General features: G+C 35.1%; 2 protein-coding genes across 3 annotated transcripts in view; one reads left to right on the forward strand and one right to left on the reverse strand.

The window, feature by feature from the left end:
• Kmo (kynurenine 3-monooxygenase) overlaps positions 1–10,240 on the forward strand; it is a 43,042-nt gene extending 32,802 nt beyond the window's left edge. Inside the window, exons 10-15 of the mRNA XM_026390764.2 lie at positions 1,588–1,735; positions 3,852–3,909; positions 6,731–6,813; positions 8,776–8,877; positions 8,968–9,027; positions 9,989–10,240. Coding sequence (XP_026246549.2) covers positions 1,588–1,735; positions 3,852–3,909; positions 6,731–6,813; positions 8,776–8,877; positions 8,968–9,027; positions 9,989–10,099 — 562 coding nt within the window. The 3' untranslated portion in view covers positions 10,100–10,240. The remainder of the gene's footprint in view (positions 1–1,587; positions 1,736–3,851; positions 3,910–6,730; positions 6,814–8,775; positions 8,878–8,967; positions 9,028–9,988) is intronic.
• A 2,666-nt stretch (positions 10,241–12,906) lies between these two features.
• Positions 12,907–19,415, reverse strand: part of Opn3 (opsin 3) — a 41,454-nt gene continuing 34,945 nt past the window's right edge. Inside the window, exons 3-4 of one of the 2 annotated variants that reach the window (XM_026390761.2) lie at positions 14,355–14,606; positions 12,907–13,170 (exon numbers count right to left, since the gene is read on the reverse strand). In XM_026390761.2, coding sequence (XP_026246546.1) covers positions 12,907–13,170; positions 14,355–14,606 — 516 coding nt within the window. Of the gene's footprint in view, positions 13,171–14,354; positions 14,611–19,415 lie in introns of those variants that run through there. The other variant, XM_077802677.1, reaches the window with a different exon arrangement.

Raw genomic sequence — 19,415 nt, forward strand, 5'->3', positions numbered from 1 at the left:
GAAGCATTACTATGAGGAGCCAATGAGATCATGCTTACAAATCATTTAGCATAGGACCTGTAGACATTAGGTTATGCACAATTGACAGCTGATTGTATTAGCTTTCTGGCTTTAGATCTGCTGCTACTCTAACCTATGTCATTACCCTTCCTTTGGACCAGGTTGTGTACTCTCAGAAGGGCCCCTCCTCCCACTGACTCTTCCTCCTGGAAACCAGCTCTGTTTGTGCACTAATGATATCCTTATGAAGGCAACCCAGTGCTGCCAGAAGAATATATGTTACTCTGTTCAGACTGCTATAACAAAAACCCCTTGACTAGGTGGCTTATAAATGACAGAAATCTATTTCTCAGAGTTCTGGAGGCCTGGAATGTCCAAGAATAAGGTGCCAACAGTTTCAGTGTTTGATGAGGGCCTGCTTCCTAGGTCATAGAAGGCAGTTTCTCCCTGTGAACACACACCGTAGAAGGAATGAGGGGTCTCTCTAGGGTCTCTTATGAGGGCATTAGTCACATCTCATGGTGGCTCTGCTATCATGATCTAATCACCTCTCAAAGGCCAAACACCATCACATTGAGGATTGGGATTTCAACATATGAATTTTACGGAAACATAAACATTCAGGCTATAATAGAGCAAGATTTTAATATTGCTTCAGCCCCTTATTTTCTCGAGTTTCACCTTTAAAATGGTATCATAATTCCTACTTTTTAGGGTAGTTAAGAAAATCCAATAAACAAGGAGAAAGGGATAGTTTACTGTTGGCCCTTAGTAAAAAGGATCTTTTTAAAAATTGCTAGTTTACCTTCTTTTCCTGTAGACAAAAATCAGTCTGTATTGATCTCTCCTCAAACATGGAATGTGTCTGCACATCACATTTAGCCCTTATTACTTTTAAATTTTTTCCATGGCTATTTCTTGCCTCTCCAGTCAGATTTAAGATACTTGAGGGTATGTACTGTTTCTCTATTTATAGTTTTCACAAAGCCCTTATAGATGCATTATAAACACTAGAGTTTTTTTTGTTTGTTTGTTTTATGTCTTAGTCATCATGTTGCATAATAAATCTCTTGAATTTTTCCTTCTGAAATTTTGTGCCCTTTGATTAACATATTCCAGTCCCTCTAAATACTATTTTGGTTGCTATTGTTCATTTCCAAATACATAGGATTTATATTAATTTTAATTTTGGTTTGTTGTAGACTAATCAAATGCATAATAGTGTTTGTTGAATATTTCCATAGAATACTAAAATATACCAATGCATTTAAAAATTCCATGACCTATGTGCATGATAATGTCTTCATGACATCACATATGACACAGAAATATTTCAAATTGTTCAAATGTGGTCAAGCTTGTTCTTTTGGGATATGATTAATATTGTGGCAAATCAAGAAGTTAATTAGAACAATGGAATTTTAAGACTGGTGGAAATTTCACTTTTCCCTTTCCTATTTTCTTCTTGACATTCTTGTGTGTTTTTCAGAAAAATCTTGTATTTAAAAAGCCAACAACTTTGAAAGAATCCAGCAGAATTTAATACTAAGTTCAAAGTCTTTTTATTCTGCTTACTTTCTTCTGAAGGCAAGCCCTGGTGGAAGATTTCTTTTTGTTGCCTGCCCAGCCCATGATATCTGTAAAGTGCTCTTCCTTTCACTTTAAATCCCATTGTGTGCTGATGGGAGATGCGGCTCATGCCATAGTCCCATTTTTTGGGCAAGGAATGAATGCGGTGAGTTTTTTGTTTTGTTTTGTTTTTCCCCTAGGTAGGTTCTAGAAATATTTCCAGGTTAGTCTCAACCTAATTGTCTTAAATAAAAGATAAATCTAAGATTATCCCCATATGATAACCAAGAACATAGTCAATTAAACAATTATACCAATTGCTTAATTAGATCAATTGCCAACTCTAGTCAGGATTTGGATTATTTGCTCCAGTATCCAATGTAGAAAAAAAAAATAAAACATAATATAGTATTCTGTTCAGTTGAAAAATATATCAATAGCTCAACATTTGGAAACTTGGTTCTCAGTAATCGAAGATTTCATTTTTTTTATTAAATTTTAATTTTTTAGTTGTTGATAAAACTTTATTTTTATTTATTTATATGTGATGCTGAGAATTGAACCCAGTGCCTTATACATGCTAAGCAAGCACTCTACCACTGAACTATAACCCCAGCCCTCAAGTCTTAATTTTTAAAATAAAGTTTGCCTAGAGACTATGCACAAGTATATGATATTAGCCTCAAAAACAGGAAAAAATATTCTAAATTATCTGTTTCTTCTCTACTTTTTCTTTCTAAAGGAAAGGAAAAGGGAAACATGATTGACAGGGTTAACTAAAATTCTGAAATGGATTAAATGTTGAATACAACTGCCATCATGGAAATTTTAATAATCTGACCAGAAAGAAATTTCTGAAAAAATAGTGCTTAAATACTGAATGTTATTTACAAAATTCTAATTAATTTTCTGTATGTGTTTAAGTATGTATGTGCACACACATGTATGCTAATAGTTTATTAATCATTAGTTACGTTTTGTTTTAGTGATTAGAATATATTCTAAATTTTAAAAGAGCTTTTTTTGTGGGGGGGGAGAAAAAGCATTCATTCATTTATTTTTTTAAAAAAAGAGCCTTTGATTGTGATCCACTGCATTTTCCACAGAGCAGTGGTAAACATTTTGTATTACTGAAATTTAAGAAGATATCAACTGATAATGGATTAAGCATCCAGGTATTAGAAAGTCTGTGTTCAAATCTTACCTCCAAGGTGTATTATACAGTGTATTCTTGTACAACTAACTTACTTTATCTTTACTTTCTCATTTATAAAACTGGTACTTTAATAGTATCTACCTCAGAATTTTGTGGAGAGTAAATGCATTATTTGAAATGAGAAATTAAAACTGTTATGTGAACCTTATATGCTATCTTTCATTTCTAAATTCCTATGCCATTAAAATCCTGTATTCTGAACTGTAATTTATTTGACAAATAAAATTACTTACTTTATATGTGATTTCTATAATGGATGTTAAGTATATTTTTAAATATTTTTATATCTTCTCTAAAATTATGGTTTAATTTGAGCCATGCATAATGATGCAAACCTGTAATCCCAGCAACTCAGGAAACTGAGGCAGGAGAATCTTCCTGTTTGAGTTCAAATGCAGCCTGAACAACTGAGGGAAACCCTGCCTCACAATAAAAATAAAAAGGGCTGGGATGTAACTCAGTGGTAGGGTTCAATCCCTATTACCACACACCAAAAAACAAACAACAACAACTACAACAACAAAAACCTTATAGTTTGAATTCCTGGAAAACAGGAAACAATTTTTTATTTTTCTTATTCCTCACTACATTTAGCATAGCACTTTATCAATTTTGATTTAGGAAATTTACTTTAATCTTGAGGTATAGGAACTAAATTAATTTTATCCTATCATTAAATTGTTCTAAATGTGAATCTTAAAGAACTGAATGGTTTAAATATTAAATTCTAAACTTCATGGTAGAATAATATGGTTATTTGTTCTTTTCAAAGGAGAACTGGAACCCATTGACATTATAGTAGTATAATTTAAATATTTGGTCCTACTCTCTATCACTATAACCATATAAATATGAATTGAGCAAAGACAGCACCATCAAACATGCAGTTGATGGTCTTTTATCATCATAGTTCAGTGCCAGGTAATAACTGAAGTGCTATGTACTGGCTGAAGATAAACAGCTTATACATTATACTCACCGATGCACATTCTGTTTGAAATTGAGCAGTTTGTAATTTTTAATTTATCATTTCATTTATTTTTTCTCATTGTTTTTCTTGTTTCAGGGATTTGAGGACTGCTTGGTATTTGATGAGCTAATGGATAAATTTAATAATGATATTAGTAAGTAAAATTTCTCAAACGGTCATGGACTAGCCCTACTGACTAATTGTAAGCCTAATTTTGATCCTCAGTGATCACAAACCCATGATGTGTATTCCTCATTCAGGATTATAAACTTTTTAGTTAGCAATCTCTGCCATTATTGTTGCCCATCTCAGACAATGGACACCCACCTCCATTTGTTCATGGAAGTCTATCTTAGTCAGTTTTCCATTACTATAAAAAATACCTGAGATAATCAACTTATAAAGAGAAAAGCTTTATTTTGGCTCATAATTTTGGAGGTTTCAGTTCACAAGCAATTGGCTCTGTTGCTTTGGGCCTTTGGTCAGGCGTATATCATGGCAGGAGCACATGGCAGAGCAAAGACTGCTTACTTCATGGCTGGAGGACAAATAAGAGACTGGAGTCCCCACGATCTCTTTGATGGGCATGTTCCTAATGTCACAAAGATTCCCCACTAGCCCCACCTCTTAAAGGTTCGACCACTTTCCAATAGCAGCCTCTTTGGGGGCAAGACTTTACTATGTGGACCTTTGAGGGACACTTAACAATCCAAACAGTACCAAGCTCACTGCAGCCATCTATGCAAAGATAAAAATTCAGAATACCAAAACTAGATGGAGTCGTGTTCCTTTTTCTTCCTTTTCAACCTAAGTAAAACCCCCTGCCTGCATCCCTTACAGAGCACCCTCAGAAACACTCCAGTGCTTTCTTGCTTTTTTCCCTATCAAAGTTTGCAGCAAATGAGTCATCTCTAATGCTTTTCCTGATACTAGGCACTCTCCCTGGGACATTGGCAGCTCTAGTGGGTTGGTTTTATATGATACTATGTGACATAATTACACCAGGCCATGCCAAAACCAAGGGTAGGTTAGGACTACAGGCATAGATTTTTGTTACTGTTGTATCATTTCTTTCTCTAGCCCGGTGCCATAGTGCACGCCTATAATCCCAGTGGCTCAGGAGGCGGACGCAGGAGTTCAAAGCCAGCCTCAGCAACTCAGCAAGGTCCTAATTAACACAGCAAGTCCTCAGTACAAAACAAAAACAAACAAACAAAAAATGCCTAATTTCACCTCAGGTCTCAATTCTTTTATAGTTGTAAAACTCAAGGTCCAAACAAAGTTGATCAAGACACCAAAAAGAAAGGAAGGTTGCAGCTGATACTTCCATTTGCCTTTTATTTTTTAAGTTGTCAATGAACTTTTATTTTACTTGTTTATTTATTTATATGCTGTACTGAGATTTGAACCCAGTGCCTTACACATACTAGGCAAGTGCTCTACCACTGAGCTACATTCTTTTGATTAATTAGAAATTGATTCAGTCAATGTATTAATTTTACAAATATTGAAGTTGTAACTTTTTATGTAAAATTATGAAATTAAATGTATACATAAAAGGAATTGGAAACAATAGCCCAGGAACTGTACAAACTTTCCCTGCTTCCCAGCATCAAGTGTTCTCAAAAGGTACCTCTGAATTTAAACCTGTTTCGGATAAGAGGTAGACTAGAAAACTGACCTTGAAGTTTATACCCATATTTGAATAGTAACTCACAATCTTAGCTGTGTGATCTTGAGCAAGTCACTTAATCTTTCTAAAATCTTCATTATTTTTCATCCATAAAGTAGGAATAATAATATGAAGGAGTTGTGAAAAATAAATAAAAGAATCTATGTAAAGCATTAAAAAGAAAAAAAAGAGAAATCATGGTATAAAGTAAGTTCATAGTAAATTGTTTGTTATAGTGTGAGTCATCAGACACTGCTGCATGGGTCTAAAGGAATTATAGGATGTTAGGGAAACCTTCTCCTTCTCTTCTTCCTCCTCCTCCTCCATTTCCATCTTTCTTTCCCAGTCAGCACACCCAGATGCTCAGGTACCAGAGGTATTTGGTTTCATTCCTTCTTAGCCCTTGTTTTGCATGCAATAATGAAGGTGGATGGAGAACTCATGGATCAGAACATACCATCATTACTGGTTTTGGATACTAGAGAACAAAGATAAAACAATAGTAATCAAGAATAATAATCCTAATTAACATTATTGAACATTTAACACACACACACACACACACACATATATAATCTTTTTTTTTTTTAAAGCATTCCCTTGTTTGATCCTCACAGAATACATGGAACATCAGTACTAGTCTTATCTCCATTTTACAACAGTGACATTAAAGTTAAGTAACTTTCCCCAAAACATGTTATTAGGAAATGGTGAACTGGGGCTTGAGCCCAGATTTCCTGACTTTGGAAGTGGCATCTCTAACAACTAGAGTCGTTCGGCTATGTGAATGTAATCTCACTCATTCACCTTTCAAATATTTCAATATTTCTTGTATACCAGGTTAAGATTTTATATATGAAAACATGGAGCCTACCTTCTAGGAACTCACAGAAGAATGGGGGAGCTGGTGTTTAAGATAATAAGGAACAGTGAGACAAGTGTGCACAAGAGCCAAACAAACTCGAAGAAGAGAGTGGCAGGTTCTAAGCAGTGCTGAGGGTCATTTGTAGCCACTTACATGGGCTGTTCTCCATTTGTGAAATAAGAAAAATAATGACTTTACCAATAAAGAACTATAATATGTATTACCTTTATTGTAAGTCTTATTTAATCTCAACAAGAAATAATTTGTAGACATTTCTCAATAACCATAGATTGTTGATCATACAGAATTGTTATCCATAGTTTTAAAAGGTTAGAGAAAATGTGGGTAGTGAATATACTATTTAATTTGACCTAGATAGAGTCTAGCATGTTTTTATAGATTGTTTTGAAAACATGTATTATTTAACTTGGTTTCTAGGTATGTGCCTTCCTGAATTCTCAAGGTTTAGAATTCCAGATGACCATGCAATTTCAGACCTATCTATGTACAATTACATAGAGGTAAGTTTTGGCTCTATTCCATAAAATGGTTCACTGATACACTAGCAATGATTTTATTTTTGTGTGTTCCAGCCCCATCTCATGCATCATGTCTAAAGATAGGTACAGACAAGAGCACACACAGTATTCCTTAGACATGGGTCAGTTGTGACTATATTACTAGCAACAATGACCCACAAACATTTTCATCTGCACTTCAGGGACATTTAGGAGATAACAAATGAGAAAATATCTAATAATCCATTCTCAAATATTAGACATTAGAGTTAGTAATAGGCTACTTTAATGAAAATATAATGTGGAGATGTACTAATTACAGAATATAATAAATGTTAGCTGAGCTTTCCAACCTTAATATTATGAACTGTATATTTAGAGTAGTACTGCATATACTTTAAAGCCTGTGTACTGAATAAAATGTATAATTATACCAAAGAAATTCCTGGTCAGAAAGACTAGTGCTTTGAAAAAATACACATTAATTCCATAAACCAATTGCATCATTGTTACACGGCTAGTGCCTTATGGGAAACTGAGGCAGCATGAAGGCCCCCCTCATCAAACCCTGATTATTACAATTGGATCAGAAAGATTTGAGACATGTCACTCAGAGTAACAGGCATGAATTTATTAAAAGGAATAGGAAAGGGGACATTCTCAAGGGAGAGGTAGGTGCTCTCAGAAAGAAAAGGGGTGGTATGCCTCTCCTGCCCTCCAGCTTTATTGAGGTTCCAGAGAAATTTCCAGAGAGCTGTACCCAAGTCCACCTTGTGACTTTTGACTGACAGCAGGATGACATCAGACTTTCAAGTCCCTACTGCCATGTCAACTTTGGGTCACTTTGGCCCAGGCTGACCAGTTCTAATTGAAACTTGTTCATTCAGATTTTATGGATAGGAAGAATTATCCTTATCACTCTGAGTTCTGGGATCTGGTCTGTTAATGGTCACAAAAGTCTCCCCTTCAGCGTAACTTGGGTTTTTTTGTTGGCTCTTGGGGGCCTGCATTTCTCCTGCAGTCTTCCTTTCTCAGGTAGTTTGCTAATGAATATAACATATCTTGTGGATTTGGGCTACGCATACCTGCATATGCATAGAATTTTATATAATTAGTGCCATAACCTCAAGTCATCTACCTTTATCCCTCTCTATACCATGGTAAGGTCTGGATTTACATTGTTTTTTTAAAAGTGAAAGCATATGGGGATCAGCACAGTGGGCCCATTTTATAGAATTAGTCCCATAACCTCACGTTCCCACTGTTCACATCTCTCTGTTCCCTATCAACATGAAAAGCTTATGACAAGTGATTGTGATTATAGTTTTCAAATAATGGAAAGAAAAATTTACAAGACAAATTGAAGGAAGAGTATTACTGTTTTCCACCTCTTCTGAAGACAAAAAGAAATAAAGGTACTTCACCTTAAGCCCAATTCCATATATGGTGAAGGAAGGTCTAGGAGATACTCTAATACTTCATTGATATATCTTGCCTGAGTCTTTAAAAACAGATGGCTTTGACAACACAGTATTTGTCCTCTATAAGGAATAATAGATAGAGACAGATGTAACTTTAAACAATCACTTGTTGCCATAAGCAATATTACAAATCAACCAATTGCAATTCAGAAGCAACCGAAATTGATTAATCTCTGAGTTCACAGATTACCCATAGGTCTGATTACCCAAGCCCTTTGCTGAAGTAGAGTTCCTATATTGACCCCTTACCAAACTAGACTTTCCTAATAGGTTTTGTGTGATCACTGTACATTTTCAAGATAATGTCTTATACTACTGAAATTTCTTAAAAGAGATTGGGAATGACCACTATGAAAATGGGAATTTATTTGACTACCTTGTGTCCAGCCTTGTGGTAAGTGGGAATGAGGAATAATAATAAATGTAGTAAGGAAAGACATTTTGTTCAAAGTGTTTTTTTAAAAAAAGACTTTTATCATTGCAGATGCGAGCACATGTCAACTCCAGGTGGTTCATTTTTCAAAAGAACATAGAGAGGTTTCTCCATGCAATTATGCCATCTACTTTTATCCCTCTCTATACCATGGTAAGGTCTGGATTTAAGACTTCCCCTCATTTTAAACCTCTGTTCAGCCATTGAAGAATCCACAAGAATACTTTTAAAACTTCTCTACAGGTCACTTTCTCCAGGATAAGATACCATGAGGCAGTCCTGCGCTGGCATTGGCAAAAAAAGGTGGGAACAAATTATACTATTAAAAAAAATCCTGCTGATGTGTTGAAATGTCACAGTGTTATAGTTATCTTTATTTCATGAAAATACAGAAATGATGGGACAAGTACCAACTGTTTGCTTTCCAAACAAAAACTGTCCTGAGTACTCAGAGGGCCGAGTGCCAACTGAACAACATTACAAAGAGAGAGCTTTTGAAGGGAAGAAATTTGAAAAAGAAACTGAGACCCATACTTTTTGGCTTTTACTTATTTTAATGATGTGATGTACTCTTGACTTTTTCATCCTGCAATATTCCTATGGGTTTAATTTGTACAATTGGACAGAACTGAAGCACTTATAAAACACTATCAAATTCCAATGCAATGCTATGATACATGGGTTTTGGGCAATTCACCCAGAGACACCATTAAATGGAATTCAAATTCCTGATGATCTGTTTTTCATGGGTGAAATTATAAAAGTTCATAGTGTATTGAATACATAGATATGGAACTGGGCATGGTGATGAGGTTAGCAAGAAAACACAACTGGACCAGAGAGGAGAAGCCTGAAGACACATGAGGAACACAGAATTAGGAATAGCAAGTATTTAAGTAGAGCCGGAAGGCAGCACATAGGTGTGAGAATGGCTACATGGCCATCGGGGAAGCTGGAGAGGTAAGCTTGAGAGAATCCAAGGGACCAAAGAAGGCTCATAGATTTGGATTTTAGAAAGATCACAAAAATAAATAAAATAGGATCTCTGACCTCAAAGAGATAGAAGTATGAAAGGGAGAAACAGTGACAGACTGTTAGAATGCAGGACAATAAGTGCAGAGAGAGAAATCAGGTCATACAATTTAATTGATTCTTCGGGTTAAAGAACAAAAAGGAAACTGTACTCTTGTGGGGTGTGAATAAAGTCTATTTCATGATTTCAATTTCTAGATAAATGAATTAAGAGTTCTTGCTGTCCTTACAGGTGATAAACAAAGGACTCTTTATCTTTGGATCGCTGATAGCCATTGGTAGTACCTACCTACTCCTGAACTACATGTCATTGAGCCCTCTGGACTACCTGAGAAGACCATGAAACAAGAATAGCTTATTTCCAGAATATGGAGCAGGTTTACCTGCAAACTCCATGTAGTCACTAAAACAAATCCCTATTTCATTAGCCAGTAATGTAAAGGTTTGATTTCTTTGTGACCAAAATTAAGTATCGAAAAATATATCTCCGTTGTGTTGTCATATTTAATTCACTATTGAAAGATAGTTGTTAGCATATAATTAAACTTAATGTTGAATCTCTCTGTGTTAATTGCAATTGCTCAGGAATAGGGGAAACATTACTTTATTTAAAGTTGCAACATGTAGCTTCCCCGTCATGTTTTACACGCTCAGACTGGGTCATTCTACATTTTAAAATTCATTGACAAAGATCTCTTTCACTTCTCAAAAAATAAGGCCCTGGAGGCCTCTGGGAAGGCACTCATTGTGTTTTTTTTTTTTTTTTTCTTTAAAGGACGTAGTAAGACTCACAATAAGATTGACAACACTTGAGACAAAAAAAAAAAAAAAAAGTCACAGCTTTGCCTAACATGTTAACTGAGCTTTTCATCATCTGGATGGACCTTTTCTAATTGCAAGGCTCAGATTCACTTGATAAAACCGGAAGTATAAGTGAAGTATAAATGAAGTATAAATGATTCAGCGGAGTTCCAAAGAGTTACTGAATGAATCTATTTCATTTCCTGGTTTTCAATGCTACGTATGCCCTTCTGAAGATTAAAAAAAAAAAAAAAAAGGCCATTAATGCAATAATAAGTGAAGGATAAGAAAATATTTTATTTATAAAATAAACGCTTATATAAGAGAGTAGAAAGTAAACAAGGGGAGACAGCTTTTATAGAAATATGAAGCCATATTTTATTCAATTTCAGACCCTTAGAAACAGTTTAGTAACTTGTTCTTGAACTATATACTACAACAGAACCAGCATTGAACTTGATTTTTTAAAAACGCATTTAATGAAATATTTTCTTTGGTTTTTCCTTCTTCAATAGGCCAACTGAGCCATTTAGAAGTCCTTCAAACACAATTAATTATAAAGATGTAACACTAGAAGGAGAGTCATCTAGGAAATAAAAAAAATAGGCAGTAAAATAAAATGATTCAGTATTTATTTTCTCTATTGTCAAAGACATTCTCAAGTTCTTGATACACTAATAATCCATATTTAGTATGTAGGGGAAGAAAGTAATAATTTTTCCTTTTACCTATGTTAGATCCATTGGCTGGGGCCCCTACAACAAAAGACAGATTAACAAGAGAAGAACAAACACAAACAGAATTTTATTAACATATATTTCATATATACAAGGGAGATGCTCAAAGAATGAGTACATCTCTAAAAGCTGGCTTAGAACTCCCTGGCTTATATAGCATCTTCAAAAAACAGCAAACTGCTAGAGAAGTAACAAGACAAAAGAAAAAGACTGAGTCTCTAGGGCAGTAACTTGTATAGAGGTTAGTAAAGGGGAGTTTGTTATAGAAATTCTTCTGGTGTTTCTACAGGCTGGTAAGTGTCTAAGTTGTCTCTGTGATGGACCTTCCCCTTCCTGGTAGAAGAGAGGAGGATACCTCTGTAAATGTATGTCCCAGTTTTAAGCAAATAGGTGGAAGCCAGAGAGCTTTTCTCTTCTTTCCTTTCCTTTTCTTTCTTTTTGTACCAGGGATTTACCCAGGGGTGCCTAACCACTGAGTCACATCCCTTTTTTTTCCCCTTTTTATTTTGAGACTAAGTTGCTTAGGGCATCACTAAATTGCTGAGGGTGGGTTTAAACTTGCAATCCTTTCACCTCAGATTCTAAGCCACTGGGATTACAGGTACCACACCTGGCTCCAAAGAGCTTTCCTTATATCACTTCTTCTCAACTGTCTTCAGATCAAAGTAATGCTTATGCAAAATGGACATATGCTACCCAAGAGTAGCATATTCTGGTATCCTACAAGTCTAAACAATGACCCATGGAAAAATGGCCCCTTCACTAACATTGACCATCAGTTATTCAGTGGAATAATTGATGGGCAATGATTATTAAATAATACATTTTATGAATACACTTAAACACTTATTTTCATCCTTATTCAAATGTAAGTTGTTTGCTTACTTGGAACTCCTTTTCTAAATACAGATCTCTTGGCAAATTATGGGAAAGAATTAAAAGGAAATGATAATTCTGCCATGCTCACACTTGAAATGAAATATATGGAGATACTTCTCTGCCATCAACATCATCTCCACCATGTGTGTTTCCTACTAGTGCATATTAACCCCACACCATGATTACCTTGAAGTCATCTTATTCTCTTTGCTATGATGCTTCCTAGTTGTATCTTCTGGCACTTACTATGGCAACATGTTAGTGCCATACTACATGTGTAACAGCAGTTTGTTTGTTTCAGATTGATTTTCATCCTAGAATTATTCCCTTGATAATTTAATTTGATCATATGACATGACTGAATAGGACCCAACACTACAGAGAATTCAAGAAGGTCTAGCTATTTCATACATATGTATGAGACAAAATTTACTTTTACAGTGTGCTTTGGCAAATATAGTCATTTAAAAATACATTTGAAATGAAAATTCTCAACACATTAGAAGATGATGATGCCAGATGTCCATCTTGTGCCACAAACGTTTTTTCATTATGTAAAGCACCCATTGAATTAAAAGAATTTGTCTTGCTTGTTGAGGACAGAGAACATATGGGCAACTCAGATTTCCTGCTGTGTCACAGAAATTCTGTTGATATTACATAGAATGGGAATTCCAGAACAATCCTTATAAGTCCAAATGTGCTGTCCCATCTAAGGCTCCATCTTTCATTTCTATAAAGGACGAACTTGGATTACATCGGCTTTGGACCCACTGGTTCTATTACTGTCATCAACTGATAGAGATTCGTCACTGGTGATGATAAAAACAATGGAAGAAGAATTAAAAGTCACTTTCTTCTTTGGCCTTTCCCCATCTTTCTGTGATATCACAATGGGTCTGATCTGCATTTCATTTCCAACTGCTGGTAGGTCTTTAGCGGGCTGCTGGCACCTCAGCAGTCGGGAACATAGGAGCTGCAAAAGGGATCTTCTAAACTGGGTAGAGGGAAAAAAAAAAGAAAAGAAAGTTGATTTAATAAATAAGGGCCAAATAAAAGCTTGGCCTTTAATCTAGGCTAACATTCAAGAAAATTAGCTGAGCTTAATTTGTTGTTGTTGTTGTTTGTTAGCGGATGCAGGGTAAGCCTCAGATCTACCTACAACATCCTGGAGTTCTAGTCTTTTATTTATTAAAATTCTTATTAAATAGACCACATAGGACTATTTAATACCATATAATGTTACAAGTTCAATGTTTATGCACCTTCTGTGAGGGTGAATTTGTCTGTTTATTTAAGGGACTTTGAACATGAATTCAGTCCACAAACATTCAGTCAGCACCTTCTACTGTACTATAATCTACAAATAATATAAATAGAAAAGAAAGAGCCCTTCCTGGTAGAATTAATAGCCTAAATGATTCAAATATTCCTTTAACCTATTAAATCCTAAGTTTTCAATTCTTCAAACATAATAAACATTCTCAAATATTATTTCAAACTTACCATATGTGGTACACTTATTGCTTAATTTAAGTTTTTATGTGTTGCACATTTAGAACAATGGGTTAATTAGGTGGAGAATTTTTTTTAAATAAAAATTACTAATCAGTAGGGTCACACACAGTATCTGTGCCAAAAAAAATGTTTTCTCATATAAACATTATGGACAAGAACCATTGTCTTATTCATTCTTGTTTGTTGTATCATTTAGACTTTCTGTTTAAAGCAAGTTCCCAGGAAACAGAAACAACATCAGGATCATTTGGGAGCTTATTAGAAATGCAGACTTTTGGGCACAGAGACATACTGAATCAGAAGATGCATTTTTTACAATATTTTGAGATGTAGTATACATATAAAAAAGTTTAAGAAGCACACATCTATAGTCCATTGGTTGAAAGAAAGGCTACAACAAGTAATTGTTAGTGAATGCATTTATAATTTGACTATTGAGATTGTGGTCCCTCATTTCATAACACATAAATAAAGTAAGGACTAAGACTAGAATTTATTACTTTTTTGGCAATATTCAACATTTATTTTGGCAATATTCAACATTTCTTTCTATAAAATCCTTGATTTGGATTTTTTATCATTGAAGCTATTCTGAATTACCTCTATAAAAGTATTATATTTTTCCAACCCCTCCCCCATGGTAAAATCAATTACAAAGCTTACCTTTCTGATCATGAAGATATAAATAACTGGATTGTATACAGTGCTGGATTTAGCAAAGAGATTAGAAACAATAGATACTGTTGGAGTGACCCGTTGTCCATAACCATTAGCCACTAAGAAACAGACCACAATATAAGGCATCCAGCAGATCAGGAAGGTAAATACCATCACGAAGCACATTTTGGCCAATTTCTTTTCATATCTTAAAATCTTGATCACCTGAATTGTCTGAAGATCTTCAACACAGCGAAGCTGTAGAAAGGAGAAAGAAAAGGGTTGAGAAATGAATCATCTTCTTTTGCTGCTTTTAATAAAATATGCAGCTAGCATTACTGGCCCTGCCTTTATGGTGAGAACTAAATGGGATCCTGGGGGGCTGACTTGTGATCCAAGCCCTGCAGCTGGGAAAGCCTTCATCTCTCTGAATCTCAGTCTCTTCAATAGTATCTTAGATTCTTTCATGGTTTTTAATACTTTTCTAATTTGTTCAGGACCTTCAAAAGACAGCATGAAAGAGTCATGATAAAATGGAAACAATTTCTCCATGATTCTTAATGGAGCTTCCATTTAGAGCATTAATAGGCAAATTCTCAAATCAGGCAACAAACCCATGTCATGTCAGGAGTTCTGCACAGTTAAGCCCACAGCTGGTCTTGATGAGAACTTAATCCCCAATGAATTCTTGCTGGAAACTACTGTGCCTTTCAATTCACTGCTAATAACTATAAACTAATAAGTAGGATTTGGTGAGGAATTTCTTTATGGTTGGTTTCATCAGAAGCTTGTTTGCAGAGAATGGCATTTGATAAAACTCAGGGTGCCTCATTCCTCTAAAATCAGCACATTTACTAGCTTTTCCTCATTAAAAGTATTGAGGAGTAATGATGTAAGTTAGAAAGTTCTTTGAGTTTCTTGGGTAACATTTTGCAGACCTTCTCTTATTGTTATGAGAAATGTGTTATTAAGGAGATTAAAAGAATATTTCTGCATTCCAAAAATATATTCTTAAGTGGTCACTGTAAGAAGTTATACTGATTTTGCTACAAAAATATAAATACTTTATACATTGATTTTAAAAGAAAAGTATCTGGCATACTATCAATACTTCATATCAATAGTTTTAAACTGGGAACTTTATTATATTTCAACAAACTCTTAAGTGAATCTTTTAATTCTAATATTATCATAAAAGCTAGAAGAAATTATAGAAATCATTAAGATGTGCTTATAGTGTTAAAGCATATATTTGAAATTATATCCTTAAATTATTGATGTCATCTAAATTTTATTTAAGAAGCTATATTCACATTAAAGTCACATATTCAGATTGACACAGAATAGAGGGAAACACAAAAAATTAAAATGTTTGATTACTTATAATAGAATTCTATTATACCATCCTATGTTAAAAGAAACTATTTTATTGCATGTGATAAGATATTTTTCTATTTTTCCTAATGCCACTCTTTGGAGGGAAAGCATGCTTCCTCCAGTTTATAGAAATGTTGTGAGGTTCTGGTAGAAGCTTTAGATTAGAATCAGACAATCTGATTTTGCTCCCAGTGTGATTTTGAACAAGTCAATTACATTCTCTAGGAATAAAGATGAAAAGAAGTTTAAAAAAGTCTATGAGAATTAACAGAAACAGAGTTTCAGTTTCATCACATGTATGTGGAACCAAATTGTGCAGTTGCCTTTGAGATTATTTATTTACATATGAAATATTATATAAACTAATATATGCACTTTTATGTTTCTATAAAATATTTATAATCATCATTTTTTGATTCTTCAGAGTTTCAATTAGCTAGTTTATAACCATATCTGATTATCTTTTCTCCAAGCCCCCACTGTCTAGGTCCTAACAGTTTTATTTGTACTATTTTCTGGGCAAATTATTTTTTCACCATTTATCAAAGCAGATTAATTATTTATTATTTTGAAATTATATGCATGCAAGAGAAGTTAATTTAAGCAAAGGTCTGTATTTCCCCACACCCTCTTTAGTGTAAGGAGAAGGTCCTGACCAATATTTCAAATATTAGGATTTTTATTTGTGAAATTTCTATAATCATTTCTCAGTCTTTTTGACTTTTTTAAAAAATTTCATCACTCTCATTATTCCTTGACTCAGCTCATTCAACATTTTTCAAATTAACAGCTCTACTTCAGGCCTCACCTTCTTTATTCAACCATTTGTATGTATTTTTCAAAATTACTGTGGATGAAGCAAAAGCACATGTACAAATTTGTCCTAAAAAATAACCACTTAAGAAAAATTCTCCAGAATTTCCTCTAACAGTATTATCTTCCTAAGATGAACGGCTGATGCCTTGTGCCCATTGACCCCAGACACTTGAATATCTTCAAAAACTTCACACAAGCTCTTATTCTCAATGATAGCTATGTCACCACTACTATTATGAGTCACTTCTTTCCGAACAGGGGAATAGAGGAAAATTACATGTATGCACTATGTTCTATGTTGAGGTAATATCACAATCTAAAATCAAATTTCTTTAAATTTTTACCACTTTTCCTGTCTTTCCCTCTCTATGCCCTCCATAATTCATTTCAACAATAGTGATTGATCACTTGTTTCAGACAGGTACAGTTTCAGCTTCAGAGATTTGGCCTTTGTTCTTTGTTAGAGTCTGTAAACAAGTCTGGATGGCATGGCGCCTGGCATTTTGCCAGAGGGAGTGGTTTGTGAAAAAAACGCCAGTGAGCCATTAAGTGTGGAGATTCCTGATTGGTTGACTGCTAGTTTATGTTAATTAAGATAAGCTGTGTGGAATGTATATATACCGCTCCGGTCCTACAATAAACGGCTCCCACTCCAGCTGTATCAATGAACACAAATTGTTCGTCACCCACCGGTTATGGCGCCATCCAGACTTGTTTACAGACTCTAACATTCAGCTCTTGAGAATCTCACTATTGGGTTAGGGTGACAGGTGTACAAACACTTGCTTTAGTATAAAGGAGGGAAGCAAGGAGGGTTATGAGATGCACCAGGCTGGATAACCTGTCCTGAGGGTGAGTTAGAGCAAGAAAACCCTGATTGCAGCCTTCTGGGGAGAGGAGAAACTGGCCAAGTAAGGAGGAGTGATGCTATAGAGGGAGGGAGGGAGAGGGAGAGGGAGAGGGAGAGGGAGAGGGAGAGAGAGAGAGAGAGAGAGAGAAAATGTGCTAAGGCAGAGAAGAAAATACCATGTGTCAGGTTCTGGGAACAAGAAATGCTGCAATTAGCTGGAGGTGGCAAGGAGAGGAGTGTCAGGAAATAAGGCTGAACCAGTATTTAGGAGATGCCACACAAGACCTGCTAGCCATACTCAAAGGCTTCATTTTCAATCATGAAAGCAGTGGAACCCCTGAAGGTAATATTTAAGAACAAGTACTCTGTTGGCAGTGAGCAGAATACAGGTTAGAGGAAAGCAAGAATAAAGGAAAGAGAACTAAGATTCTTTTGAATTGAGTCTGTGGCAGTGAGAGTGGCAAAAATGGATATATGGGAAAATCTAAGTAGAATAGATAAGAATTGATCACTAGTTGGGAGTAGGGGAAGAGATGAATGACAGATAGTCAAGAAAACTCCCTAATTTTTGGGTTAGGTAGCTAGGAATGGTGATCATTCAGTGAGAAAGAGAATGGAGTATAGGGGATTTGGTAGAAAAGATGGCAGATTAATCTCTGTATATGTTGAATTTGACAAGCCTGTGGACCATCGCAATGAAGGTGTTCAACTGAGTGTGAGGATTGAACAGAAATCAGAAGAAAGACCTAGATTAGAGATACAAGTTTTGAAGTCATCAAACTTTTGTTAGAAAAAAATCTTGGCAGTACATGAATTTACCCAAAGCCATTGTGTAGCAACAGATGAGAACAAGGCAGAGAATGCTGGGGAGAAACAAGAAAGAGAAGCTCTTAAAGGAGCCATAAGAAGATGGGGCTGGAGAGTCAGGAATGAAGGTAGCAGAGAAAAGCATCCTTGAATCAATAAGGGGAGAAAGTCATAAGTAAGTAGACGTCATCAACAGTTTCATATACCACAGATGCCAGAAAACAATATAAATAAGAAATGTGCCCATTGGATTTAGGAGATAATCAGTGACTTTAAATGAGAGCTATTTCAGAGAGTGTGTTAGAGGAAGGAGGTACAAATTTGCAAAGAGTTGAGGAATAAATACTGTATGAATTTACTCAGCTACTGACTCCTTGAGCTACAACAGAAATTTATTTCTCACAGTTCTGGAGGGTAGGAAATCCAGGTTTAAGGTGCTGGCAAGGCAGGTTTCATTCTGAGGTCTCTTCTCTTGACTTGCAAGTGGCCGTCTTACTATTCGCTCACCCAGAAGGGGAGTGAGAGAAAGAACAGGCATTTTGTTATCTCTTCTTATAAGTCTCACTCTCATGACTCGATCTAACCCTGGTTATTTTCCAAAGGTCCCACTTCACAGGGGGTTAAGTCTTTGACATCTGAATTTTGGAGGGCACAAGGCAGGAGAAGCACATTTTAGATGCTCAATAAATAGAGGTTAAATAAATATTTATTGAGTGACAATATGGTACAAAAGTCACCAGTGGTTCTTTGAGTTAGAAGTGAAAAGAGAGAAAGTAATAGGGAGAGGAAGCTGAGAGTAAATTTTGCTTTTATTTTAAGTTAGTATAGCTATATGCTAAAGAGAAAGAGATAAAAAGAATGGAGAGATTGAAAAGTTAAAAAATAAAATTATTACACTTGAGAAAAGTCCCTAGGAAAGAGAATGTAATGGGAATTTAGAATTAGCTTTGTCCTGGGAGACTTCCCCTGTCACTCAACAACTAAAGAGAGACACTTAAGAAATAGTGTTAAGGGAGTTCATAACCAACTTGAATCTATTGTATGAAATATGACATGTCAAGAGCTTTGCAATGTTTTGAACAACCAATTAAAAAACAGAATAAAAAAATATAAAAAAAAGAAATAGTGTTAACATAGAGGTTTTGATAAAGGAAGGCAGGGAGAAGTCCTTGCTAATTGGCTTTATTTCTTCTTTTTTTAATTTTTATTTATTTTTT

Source organism: Urocitellus parryii, chromosome 9 (genome assembly GCF_045843805.1).
Source record: "Urocitellus parryii isolate mUroPar1 chromosome 9, mUroPar1.hap1, whole genome shotgun sequence".
Lineage (NCBI taxonomy): Eukaryota > Metazoa > Chordata > Mammalia > Rodentia > Sciuridae > Urocitellus > Urocitellus parryii.